General features: G+C 33.9%; 1 protein-coding gene across 2 annotated transcripts in view; it reads right to left on the bottom strand.

Annotated features, from left to right (window-relative positions):
* The window catches only part of LOC127165100 (rab effector Noc2), a 139,664-nt gene extending 120,787 nt beyond the window's left edge, over nt 1–18,877 (bottom strand). Inside the window, exons 1-4 of one of the 2 annotated variants that reach the window (XM_051109414.1) lie at nt 18,504–18,877; nt 12,158–12,248; nt 11,821–11,964; nt 11,128–11,257 (exon numbers count right to left, since the gene is read on the bottom strand). In XM_051109414.1, coding sequence (XP_050965371.1) covers nt 11,128–11,257; nt 11,821–11,964; nt 12,158–12,234 — 351 coding nt within the window. In that variant the 5' untranslated portion in view covers nt 12,235–12,248; nt 18,504–18,877. The remainder of the gene's footprint in view (nt 1–11,127; nt 11,258–11,820; nt 11,965–12,157; nt 12,249–18,503) is intronic. The other variant, XM_051109415.1, reaches the window with a different exon arrangement.
* Between the last annotated feature and the right edge of the window lie 254 nt (nt 18,878–19,131).

Genomic DNA, 19,131 nt, shown 5'->3' with positions numbered 1-19,131 from the left:
ATGCAATTTACTTTTATCTGAAAAGAGGACTTTGGACCACTGAGCAACAGTCCAGTTCATTTTCTGCTTAGCCCAGGTAAGATGTTTCTGATGTTGTTTCTGTTTCAGAAGTGGCCCTTTTCCTGAAGACGTCTGAGCGTGGTGACTCTTGATGCGCTAACTCCGGCTTCAGTCCACTCCTTGTGAAGCTCTCCCAAGTGGTTGAATTGGCTTTGCTTGACCGTTTTCTCAAGTTTGCGGTCATCCCTGTTGCTTATGCATCTTTGCCTACCCAATTTCTTCCTTCCAGTCAACTTTGCATTTAATATGCTTTGATACAGCACTCTGTAAACATCCACCCCTTTCAGTAATGACCTTTGTGATTTATCCTCATTGTGGAAGGTGTCAATGATTGAACACCATGTGTCTTCTGGACCACCATGCCATGTCAGCAGTCTTCCCCATTATTGTGGTTTCAAAGAAAAAGAGATACCTGGAATTTATACTATAGGGATGGACATTTAATGAAACTCAACTGTAAATATTCTAATATTTTGAGATACTGGATTTTTTTACTTTCATGAGCTGTAAGCTCTAATCATCAAAATTAAAACAACAACAACAACAACAAAAACTTTAGAAATGTTTTACTTTACATGTAATTGAATCTAGAATATATGAAAGTTTCAGTTTTTTAAATAAGTTACAAACAAAAAATGTTTTCATGATATTCAATTTTTTTGAGATGCACCTGTATTAATATATTAAATATATAAATATTATTTACATATTATTGTATATTCTAAAATAAAACACATTTATAAAATATATTTAATTATAAGAAGTGTAACATATATTTGCCATTTTAGAGAATTGATCCAAAGTTAAAACTGAAAATGTCTTGAAAAAAAAAAGTGTTTTTCAAAAAAATTTGCATGCACAGTATGCAAATATTGCCTAATATCGAAGGTACACATTTCTAGTAATTGTGCAGTTAATTCTAATATTATATTTTCAGAAAGCTTTGGAATATTTGTCCTCTCCCCAAATTTGTCACTACTGAAACACAATATTAAGAATTTAATTAGAAAAGTTATATTGACCTATTTAGATTTTGCTTATATCTACATTGTAAAAATATATAAATCAATAACAATTCAATTTTTAATAATATTTCAAGTATAATTAATGAGATTTTTTTTTATTTTGAATCCAATTTTTCTTTGTAAAAGGCAAAAAGTTGATCATACTGACTTCAAAGTTAAGGATTCCTTAGTCTGAATATACAATGAAACAAACATCATAACATCTTATAATGATAATTCAGTATACTTTATTTTTGACAAAACATTCCATGTTTCGGTAGTGACAGCACATTATTAGTAGTGATGGTAATGTTTTGGTAGTGACCACATCACATTACAGAACTTCAACCCACATACTAAAAGATACTAAAATACAAAAATTTGCACAGCTGTACTAATTTTTTGTTTATTCCCCCACATAAAGGATTATGTGTTCCCTTTTGACACTACCGAAACAATGAAGACATGTTTCAGATGTGACTGTTTCAGTAGTGACAATTTTATGTGGAAAAAAAACCAAAACTCCACCAAATGTTTCGGTCATGACTGTTTCGGTAGTGGCCATTTTAGACACTTTTGAAGCTAGCTCAAAGATGCTAATCAGCACATATTAGCAAGCACAGTTCTGAACAGTGGTACACATGTAAAAACTAAATGTTATGGAATAACTTTTAAAAAAAGTGTGCTAAATTGCAGAAAAAAAATGGTGTTTGGTAGTGACATTCCTTAAAGTTACAGAAAGTGACACAGGAATATTTCCTGATCATAAATTTAGGGGTGTAGTTAAAATTAGTCTCAGCCAATGGACTAAAACATACACTGTTTCAGTAGTGACATGAAAAATGCAGGACACAAAGTTTCACGATTTAGAAAGAAAATATCAAATAAATTTTTTTTTGAACTTTTAAAATAATCAAAAATATACTTTTAAAATCAAAATGGAAAAAAAAAATACATATTTCAATATTTTCATGAATTGAAATTAAGGGGTTAGAGTTTGGGACAGCCACCTCCCAATTCAAAGTACCCAATAAATGATAATTTTAAATATATTAAGCTTACTAATATTTTAAATATTATTGTGGGTTTCAAAAGATAAGGATCTTAGTAAACACCTAAGATTTGAATACTTTTTTAATGTGTTTTTTGGTTGTGGGACAGCAGCACCAATTCTGTAGAATGGCCCATATATCTATATCTTATCAATATGTGTTTCAATTTCCTTATATTGCCAAAGATTTTTTTTTTCTTATTTCAAGTGCGAACAATTTTATTTAGCTTAAAATGCTAACATGAAATGCTAAAGTCTAATTAGAATATTTATGGAAAGTATATTGGAATGTGTAGAAACAAGTTAGGAAAATGAATGTTATACTGTGTTATTCTGCTATGATTATAATTTTATCTTTCATCCAGTGACAGGTCAGCATTTTTTGCTCAAAACAAAGAACTTGCCACTGTTATTTAAGTAATTAATAAATTTATTTATTTTAACGTTTAAGTTTGATTTGGTAAATTTACCTGCAAGGTAACGGGCAATGCGATTTTTTTAATGTGTGGAAGCAGAAACATGTCCACCCTACAGTCATGATGATTGTAAAAAGCATCATCCCTCTCCAAACTAAAATAAATTAAATTAGAGGGGGAGATATTAATGTGGACTCTGACGCCTTGGTTTTTAAAAATCAATTTAAAGGTGAGGGCTGGAATACGCTGTTGTAATGAGAAAGCGAAAGAACCTTTAATCAGGCTTTATGTAATAGAAGACAAACACTAGACTGAAGTGCCAGTAATTTAGTTTTAGTAGAACTTCTATATACTTAAATTGCTTTGAGATGGAGAGAGCAAGAGAAGAACAGAGAGAACTTGAGGGCACAAAGAAATCTCTTCAATTTACGTTAAATACTTATAAAGATCCCTCTGTGAGTGAGAGCCACCTTTAAAGGAGCTGTAAGCAGTTTAATACCACGCATAAAATATCCCTACTGCTTGACAGATATCACTAAAATAGGTGTCTTGAAAAATCACACTTCACTCTGTGACAGCTCCAAGCTCTTCAAATGAAAAAAAAAAAAAAACTGAATCTGATTGCAGCACACGTCTTAGCTAATCAAAAAGCTTAGAGGTGGCCTTCTGTCAACCTAAAACTAATAGCATGAGTTTAGAACAGGACTTTTTTTTTTATTTTGGTTTTAACATCAGCGAAAACAGTGTGTTTGTGAAATAATTAAATCATAAGAAACAGTTACGCTTAATGGGATAGTTCACCCAAAAATGAAAATTACTCCATGATTTACTCACCCTCAAGCCTTCCTACGTGTATATGACTTTCTTCTTTCAGATGAATACAATCAGAGTTACATATAAAAAAAAAAAAATCTCATCCACCGGTTTATAACATTTTATTACACAAACGCACTTCAGACGGCATTTATTAACCCCCTGAAGCCGTGTGGAGTACTTTTTATGATGGATGGATGCGCTTTATTGGACTTCAAAAGCAATTCACAGCTATTATAAAGCTTGGAAGAGCCAGGGCATTTTTTAATATAACTCTGATTGTATTCGTCTAAAAGAAGAAAGTCATATACACCCAAGATGGCTTGACGTAAATTATGGGGTAATTTTCATTTTTGCGTGAACTATTCCTTTAAAAAGCCAATACTTATAATTAATTTAATGTTACGGCAGATAACCAATGCAATGGCTGATAATAAAGTCCAATGCAATTTTGTCAAAATAAATTAAATAAAACTAAAAAACTATAAGCTAAAATTAATTATTGTAAAAATGTCACAGTTGAATTTAGACATCAATTATATATATATAAAAAAAGGATATTCTTTTTGAGATTTTTATTATGTTTTTGTTTATGTGATTAATTTAAACATTTAGATTAAGGGGAAATTAATGACAAAGGTAATATTAAACAAAAACAGAAAATGAGCATGCACAATTAAATATTTAATATAAATCAATATCAATTTAAAAAAAAATGGTAGCACTTTAGTTTAGCGACCATTTCTCACTATTAACTAGTTGCTTATTAGTATGCATACTAATACTATAATATTGGCTGCTATTTGTATTTATAAAGCATATATTAATTCCATATTCTGCATGATTGTATTATAGTAAGAATTGGTCTCTAACCTACTAAAAAAAAAAGAAAACGTTTTAAGTACTGTCAAGACATGGTGCCGAAGACACATACCGAGTTTCATAAAGCTACGCCAATGCGTTCATAAAATATAGCATTTTACGATAAAATGAAAAATGGCCAACATCCAAAATGGCTGGCATGAGAAAATTATGGGTATGGGTATAGCTTGATTCGGCATGCTGCACTGAATCTAAAGAGACCAGTTCTGAGATTTTTTACAGGTATGTAGAGATCTTTGCTATATTGGTAAGTTAGCTTAAAGGATAAAGCCAAATCTTACTTCATGATATAGTAATTTTATTTCACAATAACAATTTATGTCATGGCATAGTCATTTTTGGTTATTTATGAATAAATGAATAAAGAGTTATGAATAATAAGAACCTAGTAGCAAACTAAAAGGACAACTACAATAAAACAAAGACACAAATGAAATAAAGAGGGCCCTATGAAACCTGTTTTATTTTTTCCTAAATTCCATTAAAATTTTTCTAGACTCTATTTTAATAGTTAAAAAAAAAAAAAACATTTAAAAAAAATATTTATCAAAAAGCACGTCTAATTAATTGAAATCATGAAACTTAACAGCAGAATTTAACAGCAATTTATTACAAGTTTAACAAAATTTTTAACGTTTTACTATTTTTTCCAAATTCAGTTTAGTTTGTGAATCTCTGTTGTCCATTAATTTTCTGGATTCTATTTTAATCGTTTCATTACATTTTAATAATCAAAAGCATGTCTAATGAATTTATGAAATTATAATAAGATTTGATAAAGAATTATCTTATTATAGGCCATTTTTTTCTTTTTTTTTAGAAATACTGTGTTGTGTATTTACAATTTTCTGGTAAATATTTTTTTTTCCTGGTAAATATTCCTTACACATTCTAATGGGTTGCTCGGGGGCGGTTGTTGCCATAGTTACAATTGTTAAGGTCACATTTGTATTTACTAAAAACTAAATAAAACGTATCGGAAATTTGTGTTTGTGTTATCCTGTCATTATTATTTTTTTTGTAGAATTGCCTTAAGAGCATAAAAAAAATAATGTTTTCCTCCATTTTCAACTTTTCAACATTATAAGTTCAGTTAAATGTTCTATGATTGGTTGTTAATAATCTGTTCACTGATTGGTTAAAGCTGACGCGGCTACCGCTGACGCTCACAAAAAGATAAAATATATTTATCTTTGGCACCATGCTTGTGGCAGGGGCAGGATTTTGGGTGCACAAGCACCGCTTGCGCTCCGCCTCCGGGCCGCCAGCGAAACCGCCCACGGTTTCCCATTGAAAATGAACTAGACATTCGCAACTGCCGCGTCCCGTGTAAAAGTCCTGAGTGCTTTTTTAAACGCCACCGCTGGCATCTTTTTTCTGCAGCTCTGAGTGTCTTTTCAAGTTGAAAAAAGTTAAACTTTTCTGAAAGAAACGCTCCACGTCAAGCGCCTTTTTGACAGCTGACCAATGACAAGCGAGTAGGCAGAACTGACGATTCCATAACAAGAACAAAAAAAAAAAAAAAAAAAAAAAAAAAAAAAAGGAGAAGGTGCCAGTAGATAGACTGAACCGACATTCTCCTCCCCGTTAATTTCAAAACCCAACGCGCAGCTCCAATAGACTTGTGGGCAGCGCGTCGACAGGAACGCCGTTGCGCTTCCGGCGTCCATTTTTCGAGTCCCGGCTCGCAGACCCTTCCCGATCCCGACTGCCGATCATACTGTTGTTATAGCAACAAAAGACACCCTCGGCTGCAACGCTGCCAGATTTTAAATTTTTTTTTGACTAAAAAGTGCCCTTGTCAACTTTTTACTGTCAAAAAAGACGCCAAGCGTGAACATAGCCTTAAAGTACTGGTACTAGTAAAATGTGAAATCGTACCATTTTTAAAAGCAGGGTATCCCAATGCTTTTTAAGTACCAGTATATTGTGCAACACTACATTAAACTATGCATGAGCCAAGGATTCAGAGGAAAACATAATTTTCCTTCTGTGCCTTACGGTTCAAAAGTTATTAGCATAAACGTGAGTGAAAATTTGCACAAGTGGTGGCACTAGAGAATTTGAGTTTGAGACTCCAAACTTGCAATGTTTAATGTTAAGACTGTCCTCTATCAGTGAGCCAAATATCATAACTTTCCCACAAGCGGTTCATTGGCTGCCATAGACTCGGAATCATGTTTAACATTTCATTTTGCCATTTAACTCATTCATTTCTGCCTCTTAGAGTAATGATACTTTTCAAAACAACTTGACTTCACTTTACGTCTGATAATCAGCCTTGCAACAGCCTATCAATCATCCAAACCTGAATAGCAACTAGCTAAAATCCACTCCTAAGGTATTATCAAGCGATTTCCAGTCTTGATACGGTACAATTTCTCTACAAATCTGAAAAATTTCTGCAATACCCAATTATCAGATTCCATATGGTATATGATCAACACAGTCTATTACACAGATGGTCATATATTGACTGAACACAGAGGCATTACCAATCTAATAATAATACTTATCAATTCATTAATTTCCCTGCATGTTGAAAAGCCATTGTAAATCCAGTGAGGTCTAGAAACAGCAGCTGTTGAGTATGATCACAGGTCATGAGAGCGCAGGAGTGATGTGAGCTCAGGGTTTCTGTAACAGATGCTCTGTCCTTACTGGCACAGACCTGCTGTTAAGGACCTCATTCAGTCTTTAGCACTCCTTAGTCCTGTGTCAAGTCACAGTGTGTGTCTGTCTCCAAGTAAACTATAAAACTGTAATCCCAAAGTTCAGAGGAAAGTATCTGACTTATGTGCAGTATCAGTACACTAAAGCAGTGTTTCAGTTACACACTGCCCCCTTGTGGTCACACTGAGAACAAAGTTAAATCAATACTTGCAATAGCATGCTATAATAAGCAATATATTATATGTGACCCTAGACCACAAAACCAGTCATAAAGGGCGATTTTTTTAATCTGAGATGTATACAAAAAAATAAGTTTGTCCTATTGTTAGGATAGGACAATATTTGGCCGAGATACAACTATTTGAAAATTTGAGGGTGCAAATAAAATCAAAATATTGAGAAAATCACCTTTAAAGTTGTCCAAATGAAGTTTTTAGCAATGCATATTACTAATCAAAAATTAAGTTTTGATATATGTATGATAGGAAATTTACAAAATATCTCCATGGAACATGATCTTTACTTAATATCCTATTAAGTAAATACTACAAAATTCTTGTGCTACTTAAAACTGGTTTTGTCCAGGGTCACATATTTGAGATGTATATTTGAACACACTACAAAACTACTTACAACAGAGCTGCTCTATCATGTCGGCTATTTGTAGGTCAACCTATGAGGTTGGCGTTTCCTCAGGATAGCATGTTGTATTTCGGGTAACATAAGGTCTGAGGCAAATTTTCAGTTATTATCCTACATTACAAAAATTACACACCATCATAACTCAAACATGAGTTGTCACAAAGTCACATCCTTGTAGTTGTTGAAGTCTTTATTTAGCAACTCGTTAACAATTTAAGTTTAAAAACAGAATGCTTCAGTATTCATGTTTGAGAATTGATTGTCTGTAATGTTATGTTATTTATGTTGTACACTACCATTTAAGGTAAGATTTTTTAACATTTTAAATATGTCTTTCATGCTTGCAAAGACTGCAATTATTTAATCAAAACCAAATTAAAATTGTAATACTGGGAAAAATGATTGCATTTTAAAATAACGATTTTCTATTTTAAAACATTTTTAAATAGTTTTGATGGCAAAGCTGAATTTTCAGCATTTATTAGCTCTTCAGTGTCACATGATACTTCAGAAAGCATTCTAATAACCTGATTTGCTGCTCTAGAAAGTATCTGATGAATGGAAAGTTCAAAAGAACAGAATTTATTTGCATTTTTTAAGCAAAAATTTACTGTCACTTTCGATCAATTTAGTGCATTAAAGGGGTCATCGGATGCCCATTTTCAAGTTGATATGATTCTTTAGGGTCTTAATGAAAAGTCTATAATATACTTTGGTTAAAAATTCTCAATGGTAGTGAAAAACAACACCCTTTTTACCTTGCCAAAATCAGCTCTGCAAAAATCATCCTGTTCTGGTTGAGGTTGCTTTAAATGTTAATGAGCTCTGCTTGCCCCGCCCCTCTCTTCTCTCTGTGGAGTGACGAGCCAGTTTACTTTAGCCGCTAAACTTGCTAACTAGCACGTTATTAGGAAAGGCGATCACAAAGATTCATAAAAAAAACCCTTATACTCACTTCTGCTGTGTGTGAAGCTGGATCACGAATGATTCGCGTGAACATAGACACATTTATGTAGATCGGGAGGTGCATTCCCTTCACAAACAAACGTAATCCACTGCATCTTCAGTGGCTCAGATGTTGAAAGTAAATGACGACCACTACGTTCATCATTACATCCAGCAACACAACACCTCAATCGCTCAATCAGAGATATTCTTGTCTAACTTGCATCCCTGCTCCAGCATCGAAACAATGGAGGTTGGACTGTTACAGCTGATTTAAGGTGGGTCTGAGGTAAGACGCTCATGTCAATCAACTATCGTTGGAGCGGCCTCTGAGAATGAGAATGGCTTGATTTGAAAAAGGGTATATTATTTTTACAAATGAATTAAAAACCACTGCATGGATTTTTATCATTATAGGGTAGGTATGTACACACACTGCCAACACACATTAATGTTCAAACAACATGTAAAAGTGAACTTTGCATCCGATGACCCCTTTAAATTAAATTTAATTTAAAATAAAGTATTAATTTAATAAATTTTTATTAATTTTAAAAATTAATTTAAAAAATTATACACAAAATAAAACATGTAATGGTATTTTCATGAAGACACAAATGCTGTCTACATGTGAAGGAGATTACATGGTGAATACCAATATACTAATTTATGTATAAAATATTCTCTTTTGAAATAAATTCCATTTAAGGCCAAACGATATGATTAAACTGAACTTTCAGAGAGATTAAAGTTTATCTTGTATTCTTATAAGCTATGATGTGACAACTATACAAAAAATACGAACATTAGCCTTATCTGTTATGTGAAGAATTTTAGGTAACGCTACGAAGCCCGTATTTATAATAGATTATAAGGGTATGCTTAAAGCATTATAATGAATGCCTTATAATAATATGTTGTATCATCTAAATACATATAAATATTCATAAGATCCATTTTAATGTTTTACAGTATTTACTTATTTGTGGTTATAGCTTTTAAGAGTATGATGATTTATCACACAATAAATATCCACTTAAGTTACAATGGATTACATTTCTCATGCAATGTGCATTAATTATAATGCCTTAAAAATGTTCTTATAATGTATTATGAATATGGGCTTCATAGAAAGCGTTACCAAATTTGTTTCCCCTCCAAAATGTTGGATGTGGGGTAAGATGAGCCATACTCATGACAAAAAAAAAAAAAAAAACGTTCTAAATCTTTTCTACAAGTTCTAAATTGAAACATACAGAAATCTTAAGATGTGTTACTTTTAAAAAGAACAAGTGGGACAACACGGGCCTAAAAGTTGCAATTATTCAGTTTAAGGTATTGTAAAAAACCTATATTACCGATCATTTATGACCTGCTACAATCCTTTACTTTGCCCTCTACAAGATTTCTCAAAAAAGAATGGGAGCAAGAACTAGGAGTGGAAATTTCTGAGGAAATGTGGCAGATGAGTTTAAAGGACACTAACGAACATTCTATCAGTTCTAGACACTGCCTTATTCAGTTTAAAGTAATTTACAGATTACATTATTCAAAAAAGAAATTACATAGAATTTTCAAAAATGTCTCACCTCTTTGTGACAAATGTAATTCAGTAGTTGCTGATTTGTCCCATAGTTTTATTTTTTGCTCCAAGATACAAAATTATTGGAATGGAATTTTTGATGTCCTTTCAAAGATTTTTAGGGTGCAATTGTAGCCGGATCCGGCACTTTTTATTTTGGGATTTTCAGAAAGTATGCATTCATTATCAGGAGCACAACACAAACTGCTTGCATATAGTTTAACTACAGCCAAGAAGCTAATACTTTTGTTTTGGAAGAAAAAGGAGGCTCCTACATGTAAGCTATGGCTTGGAGAGATGATTTCTACTTTACATTTGAAATGAATTAGGTACTGTCTAAAGGGCAAATTTGAGCAGTTTGTCAAAATCTGGCACCCTTTTCTCTGTTATCTTGATGGAAAACTAATGCATAATTTGTTAATGTCATGGTTTTAACATTTTTTCATCATACATTGCAAACTAATGTAAACAGGTCTTGTAAGGGATGGTTTGTGAGGTGGGGTTTTGTTTATTTTGTTTTTTTTCATTTTCCTTATCTTTCTTTTCTAATTTGATTGTATTCTTTGTACATGTATAGAAACAAAGTATATGAGATTGTAAATCCATCTTCAAAATCTTTATCTTTTAATAAAACTTATTTGACAAAAAAAAAAACAAAAAACAAAAAAATCCTATATTGCTAATAAAAATAATGTAAAAAATAACATGGATCATCTTACCCCAGTCTCTCCTAATTTTAAGCACAGACCTTATTTTAAGACCTCGAAATCCAATATCACAAAAACCCATATAGGGTTTAAAATAACTTTTTTACGGCAGTATATAGTATATATACACATGTATTGTGTACATTATGCATATTTTCTGTATGCAAAGAATGCTTAGATCACTTTCGGACTGTCCTTAAATGTACAGATCTTTGCTGCCACAATGTGGAGTCTTAGAATTACTGCATGAGCCCATGGATCATTACAACAAGGAAATGACTAAGCGTACTTGCAGTGAGTGAGTGTAAAGGGTAGAGAACATCATCTTTAGAAGATTTAGACCAGTCTGTACCATGCAGCAGTCCAAGCAGAGAACGGACGGAGAGCTCAGCAGACCAAACACTTCTCCACACAACAGACACTGTGACATGCCGTTTCCCACAGCAGATCTCCTCATGTTCTCCAGTCGCTCCACTAGTCGCCTGAAACACACACACACATCTTTAAATAAAAAAAAGTGTCACATCTTTACATAGAGAAAACATTAACACCTGCTGTGAAACCTCATGGTCTGCTGAGCATCAAAACTGATAGGAATGTTTTTCATGAGCTCCAAATCAGCAAATTAGAATGATTTATGAAGGATCACGTGACACTAAGGACTGGAGTAATGATGCTGAAAATTCAGCTTTGCATCACAGAAATAAACTACAGTTTGAAATGCATTAAAATGTAAAACTTTTTAAAATTATAATAATATTTTCCTACATTACTGATTTTAGTGTATTTCTATTGATCAAATAAACACAGTCTTATTGAGCATAAGAGACTTCCTTTTAAAAACACCAATTAGAAATATATTTATAATCATGTAGTTAAAGTCATTAAAGCAACCAGACATTTTTGTAATAGAAAAATAACATTTTATAATTCAGACTCAACATCAAACATCAGATTTGAAGTGTTTATCCAACCATACATTGTGTGACAAGGCATAAAAAGGCATGAAAATGCATAAATGTGATGCAGACTGATAAAGTCTCACCCAATCCGGTGTTGCTCAATGAGCTCGAGCTGCTCAGCGCGGTGAATGACACTCATGATGAGATCCAGCTCTCTTTTCTCAAGTGTCTGAGCTTTCCTTTGTCTCTCTGACTGAAACGTGTGGATGGACCAACCTGTGTGTAACCTGGATGGAATACAGACACAAAGGAAAAATCATTCATCAGACATCACTCACTATGATTGTCTTTTTCAGCACACTCATTACATTGGGTGATCTAAAGAAAGACATGACGAAATGCGGTTTGCGCAAAAGATTTAAAAAAAAAACACACACAAAAAAAAAAAAAAAAAAAAAAAAAAAAAAAAAAAAAACTTACTTCGCTCTAAGCACTAGTTGCCTGTCATTGGGACAGACCCAGTGCTCGTTCTCACTGCCAAATATCGTGTCTGTCATGTTTACCCGTGAAGCTGTAACAGAATGACAAATCTAAAGTCATTATGAGAATAATCAGGTGAATTAAAGCATGACATAAAAGTATGAAACAACAGAAGCAATATACAATAGGTTTGAGAACATAATTGTTTCTGAGCGTTAATATAAATATATAATAAGCATTCACCGTCAATGTCACAGCCGCTCATTGGCTTTGACAGGTGTTAGCTGTTTGTTTTGATGGAGCTTACTTTCAATTATGTAAAAGTGGAATGACGCGTCTCAACTGATTACTGGATTATTCATCTCAGAACACCTGCCAAATGACAGTTTCAGACACCAAACACGAACACATATTGTGCAGTCTAACATAATCATTAAAATAACACCTTATGATGAAAATAACTGTACACTTTTTTAAATGGAATTAGACTGTATATAGATTTGCTCTGGTACTGCATAGATCCTAATTATTTAATAACTGATGAGTTACATGCAAGTTAAATGAAAGAGGCTGTGTAACAGAAACAATAAAAACATCAAGAATATAAAAATTTAATCAAATAGCTAGTGCTGTCAAATCGATTAATCGCGATTAACCACATCCAAAATAAAAGTTTGTGTACATAATATACATGTGTGTACTTGTGTATATTTAGTATGTATATATAAATACACACACACATATTTATATATGATTTAAATTATATATAAATATATAATTATATATTACATATATTTCCTGAAAGTATACATGTATGTGGGTGTACTTATATATACATAAATATACACAGTACAAACACATATTATGTAAACACAAACTTTTATTTTGGATGCGATTAATCATGATTAATCAGTTTGAGAGCACTACAAATTTCCTAAATATCCTAAATACTGAAGAAAACACGTACACTGTAAAAAATAAAAAACACAATTTGTTGAGTCAGCTTAAAATAACTTGTTACCCTGCTGCCTTAAAATTTTAAGTTCAGTCAACTAAAATAAGTTTATTCAACTTGAAATGTTAAGTTGTACTAAGTAACAACTCAGATATTTGTGTTTGCGAAACTTAACAGATGGGTAAGTAATCCAGCTGCCTTAAAAATTTAAGTTGATTCAACTCAAATATCTAAGTTGTCACTTAGTTTAATTTAACATTTCAAGTTGAATAAACTTTTTTTGAGTTGACTGAACTTAAAATTTTAAGGCAGCCAGGTTACAAATTATTTTAAGTTGATTCAACAAACTGTTTTTTACAGTGTAGCCTCATTCACGCTTAAGAATATTACTGAATTAAATTCTACATTTAAATGATTCATTTATATATCAACATTAATAAGTTAATTAATCTTATTATTAGGGTTAACAGTTAATATTATTGTTAATGGTTTTTCAGGGCTGATACCAATACCAATTATTACAGATCAAATAGACCGATAATCAATATTCTGAACCGATATATATGTTTGGTGTAAAAATTAAAATTAAATGTCAAAATTAAGAATAAGATGGACATTGACAAAAACTTTCTTTAAATGCTTTTAAATTATTTTATCACCAAATCGGTTTTAAAAATTTACACTAACGACAATCATGTAAATGCACAATATCTGCGAGGCCAATAGTCAGTCAACGGCAAGTTTTGAAAACAACCAATACCAATGATCATAAAAATTATTAATAATGGCGCCAATAATCTGCCAGACCAATAATCGGTCGACCCCTACTTTTGAAAATGACCAATACCAAGTGTTTCTGTTGCATGAAACGGAACTGTTGCAACTTGCGCCAAACGAAAACAAAGTTACACTAGCGGTGCGCCAATGCCGTGCTTATCAGAGACACAGAGGCTATACACACACTAGATTAACTATGACAGAGGAAACAGACAGCAAAGCTTTACTTCTACTAGAGAAATGCCTGAAGTAGAAAGTGTGAGAGCATTTTGGGTACACCAAGAATGACCAGGGTGTCTTTTTAATATTGCTGTAAAAACTGCTGCTAAAGAGGGAATACACCGCTTTAAACGATTTTAATGCACAACGTGAAGGCAAGACTGACACAAAGCTACGGCTCGTTAGCTCAGCATTCTGTCCGCTTTAAATCACACAGAGATGGAATAGTGCGGTAAGATCACATTTATTTGAATTAACTAATTATAACATTTAGCTACTTGAATTAATTATTAGATCGAGAGAGAGAGAGAGAGAGAGAGAGAGAGAGAGAGGTGCGTATGTAAACCTGCGTCTGTGCGATTCTCTAAACATGTTGAGTTGTTACTTAAACAGGGATTTTACCCCCTTGTTGACTGAAACCATAAATTTCCTCAGACAATAACTGTAGCAACAAAATCTATAATGGTTGCATCTTTAGCCGATAATCGGTCGACCCCTAGTTTTGAAAATGATCAATAAAATGACCATTAAAATGCTTAATATCGGAGCCAATAATCAACTAGGCCGATAGCCGATCAACCCCTAGTTTTGAAAACGATCAATACCAATGACCATAAAAATGCTTAATATCGGTGCCAATAATCAGCCAGGCTGAAACCGGTTGACCTCTAGTTTTGAAAACGATCAATACGATGACCATAAAAATGTTTAATATCGGTGCCAATAATCGGCCAGGCCAATAATCGGTCAACCTCTAGTTTTGAATATGACCAATATGATGACATAAAAATGCTTAATATTGGTGCCAATAATCAGCCAGACCGATAATCAGTCGACCCCCAGTTTGACTGATACCGATAACCATAAAAATGTTTAATATTGGTGCCGATACTTGGCCAGGTAAGTATTATATAAATGTATTAATTAAGTTATCAAAAAATACATACATTTGGGAAACCTCACTATTTGTGTAGGGTAAGAGAGTAGACAACTTGACATTTGTATTTGTTGAATAAATGTATATAAATCATGTTTTGATGAAATTGGTTAAATTATGTATAATAAATACATATACGGTAAATATATATACAGTATGAAAAGTTATACACATATATATATATATATATATATATATATATATATATATATATGTGTATATACACACACGTGTGTGTGTGTAATAATAAAAAAAAAACATTTATTACTATTGCTATTGTGTGTATAATTTTCATAATAATAATAATAATACTAGTAACAATAACAACAACAATAATTATTATTATTATTATTATTATTAAGAGGCCTTAAGTCACAGGAAAACGATTGCGACATCATGTCATTAAAAATCACTTGTTCAAGATCCGTTCATGTTGTAGTAATATAAACAGATGATAAGATATTTACTGTTAAAACAATCATGACTTTCAGTGCATGATAAGCTTTCTGTATTTATAGTAGTCAATATTTGAAATGGTTCAAGATCTTCATCAAAGTTGTCCTAAAACCAAAACAACACCCGTTCTTGTCTTAGGACAACTTTTTTTGATCCAAATGTTGACTACACATCAAACCCATATAATGTATTGTGCATCAGTTTAAGTCACTTAATAAAGCACATGCTCACTTCTCTTTCACTCTCTCTAACAAAGACACAATCTACACCTTTATGGCTAAGCGAGGCCAAGTCTATTTACATTTCCATGAGAACTCCTACTCTTTATTTGGCCCTGCTGCACAGGCCTCGGGCACAGATGACAACAGCTCCAACAAGCTAATAAGTTACACTAGCAGAGTTCACAGCATAGTGTTTTCTTTCAAGCCCATAACTTTATTTCTAGAGAAGGAAAAAAAATCTAGCAAACTACAAAACAGCAAACCCTGGTATTTACTTAAAGAGTACAGTTGTCAAACAACCTCCAAGTTCTTGTGTATTTTCTTTCATTTACATTTCAGACACTGCAGAAAACCTTGACTGATAGTCAGTAGGGATTTCATTCAGAGAAAATGCATATGCTTATAACTACTGTTTTTAACCTGGAATACAAAATGGCCAATCCACCAACCCATTTCCTCAAAGAAAACACCCATACCCTCTTGCTCCTTCTAAATGACACAGAAAAAGGGTAGGCACAGACCTTATTACATTAACTACAGGTCTCTGACTCGAGGCAAGGCACCTTTTTAAGACGTCTACATTCTGGCATCCATTCAAGTCTAATCCACTTAAAGGCAGTTAGCAAACAAAGCAGAGACAGACAAGAAAGAGTGTTTACCTTGCAAGAGGACAGATAAACTGGCGTTACTCTGGCTGTTTCTCAGCGTGAGAAAGTGAGAGGAGAGGAAATAAGGCAGCGGAGGAGGAGGAAACTCCTGATTAACTGATCTCAGATCAGGTTTGCTGCCTCTTTTGCAATGGATCAGGTCACATGACCCAAGTACAATTCATCCAAAACATCCTGCTCCTCCACTGATTACAGTGATTGAATAAAGAAACAAAAGAGTGACGGTGGTACAACTAAACTGAGACAGGCCTTGTAGGTGCTAGAGGCTAAAGGTTTTACTATTGACCTGGCCTTTAAAACTGGTCAATATAAATCACAGTAATCTCATTCACTAGGTCTGCTGCAGCACTAAACCATTTAGAATGGAATATCGTAAAACTTAATACAGAATAAGCATGTTCACTGGTCATGCAATTAAGATGCATGGGAGGTCAACAGTTGCAAAGACCGCATCTTCATGAAAATTGACTTAAGCACCCAATATATAACTATATACATATAACTGCTAAGTTAAGGCTGCTCTGTGCTGGCTTAAAATTCAGTGGGGCAAAGCCAGACTAAATTATGCCTGCTCAGGCCCACCTCAGCTCCTAGTACCAAAGTATATGGCTATCATTGCTTTGTAAATGCATTTATGCCACCTCTGAGCAGCATTAAACAGACACCTAAATGCCACTACAGAAGTGCTTCTGTGCCACTTTTAAAGTGTAAATTTGGCATAATATAAGAAAACATAAAGAATCTTCACACAGACAATTTATGGCTGCTCGTTCTGTACCTCCTCAAAATTCGGTGTGAAGACACAATGCCGCATAAAAGCCAGACTAACCTCAGCCCCTAGTATTAAAGTACACATTTATCATTGCTATATAAATACATTATGCCACAACTGAGCAGCATTAAAAAGTCTGCTTAAAGACACCTAAATGCCACTTCGGATGTGCATCTGTGCCACCTTTGCAATGTAAATTTGCTATTATATAAGAAAACAAAGCATCTTTACACAGCCAAGTTAAGGCAGCTCTGTGCCTGCTCAGAGTTCTGTGTATAGATGCAATGCTGCATAAAAGCCAGACTAAATTATGCCTATTCTAACCCACCTCAGTCACTAGTATCAAAGTACTGTATAAAGGTGCAATTTTCACATAAATGCTTTTATGCCACCTCTGAGCAGCATTAAACAGTCTGTGTACCTAAATGTCACTTCAGAAGTGCTTCTGTGCCACCTTTGCAGTGTAAATTTGGCATGCTATAAGAAAACAGAGCATCTTTACACAGCCAAGTTAAGGCTGCTCTGTCCCTGCTCAAAATTCGGCGTAAAGACACAATGCCGCATAAAAGGTAGACTAAATTATGCCTGCTCTAACCCACCTCAGTCCCTAATATCAAAGTACTGCATAAAAGTGTAATTTTTGTGTATTTTTATACACATTACTCTGTGTAAAGAACCCTATTCCACTTCCGATGTGCTTCTGTGCCACCTTTGGAGTGTAAATTCGGCATTATTCCATAAAATCACTTGTATCATAAATGTGCCTTATAGCTTTGGTTTTACTAGCTTGTTTAATAATTGTATATAATAATTGTACTTCTACACACTTGTAAATGCATGCATATTATTGTCAGGTGTTATTTATTGACGCAAACACACATTTTAAACTGAATACGCTTCAGGTGGTTAGGCTTTAAGTGATAAAACAACACCGCATTAAAGTTTTGCGACACTTTCTGGTTGCATCATCAGTTGGTGTGATGAAGTACACTTGTGATTACTCTGTTAGAACACCTGTGTGAAAGTGAGGAGAAATTAGGCTACTTCAAAATACGCTAAAATCGTATTGACAGCAGATGTTTAGAAACAAAAATAAAGTGGATAAAAATAAAAGAAAGAGGAGTCAGCTTAAAGAAACTTTCTAGCACTATTTGCGTGGTCTCGCATGGTTTACGATCATGTTATTTAAAGCAATCCTGAAAACCCTCTTTAAAAGATTGCACCAAACCCGCGAATTTGACAATATCACAATTAATTTGTTTAAACAACGGTTTTATTATCAAACAAACAACATAAAGGGAACCAAACAGATGGTCTAAACACAACAAGCGCACGCCTTACCTTGAGACGTGACGTTTCCAATGGAAACAACAGTTAGAAGTTATTTATTTTCTTCCCAAATGCCTCTCAGCTGTCGGACACAAAACCCCATTGGCAGGGTCAAAGCTGTGCACACCCAAAAAGGTAGCAGGTGTCACAGAAAACACGGTAATCCCATGGATAATGGTGTGAAGAGGTGTTTATTGTGAGAGAGCGTGTGTTTGGAGGTTTGGTGGCCGCTTTGGAGGACAGCCACGCAGCAGTTTTTTCTCCAACTCTGAAAAAAGAGTGCGAGGGGAAAAACTGAGGTCACACCTTCCCACAACAGCAGATGCTGGAGAGCTGACCACGTGCTCCCTCCCGGGCAAACACGCGCAGGTTTCCAAGGTGAAAAGAGGAAGTACAATGAGGGACCGTTCACATGTCGCGCCTAAGCGCGTGGAAAACGCTAGGCGCGCCGCTTTCTGCTTCTTTCCAAAGCGCTCCTTAGCTTGCGCTCTAGTGGCGTCTGCCGTTGCTAAGCTACCATGACCTGCGCTCTCAATTAAGACGCGGAAGTTTCAGCAAAGGACAAACAGATTTCCAGCACTAAAAATCGCTTGCTGTAGCTCTGCTACTAAATTTATTTAAATTTTAAATGGCTATCCCT

Source organism: Labeo rohita, chromosome 5 (genome assembly GCF_022985175.1).
Source record: "Labeo rohita strain BAU-BD-2019 chromosome 5, IGBB_LRoh.1.0, whole genome shotgun sequence".
NCBI lineage: Eukaryota > Metazoa > Chordata > Actinopteri > Cypriniformes > Cyprinidae > Labeo > Labeo rohita.
The sequence above is the reverse complement of the archived record's forward strand: the minus strand, read 5'-3'. Positions and strand labels throughout refer to the sequence as shown.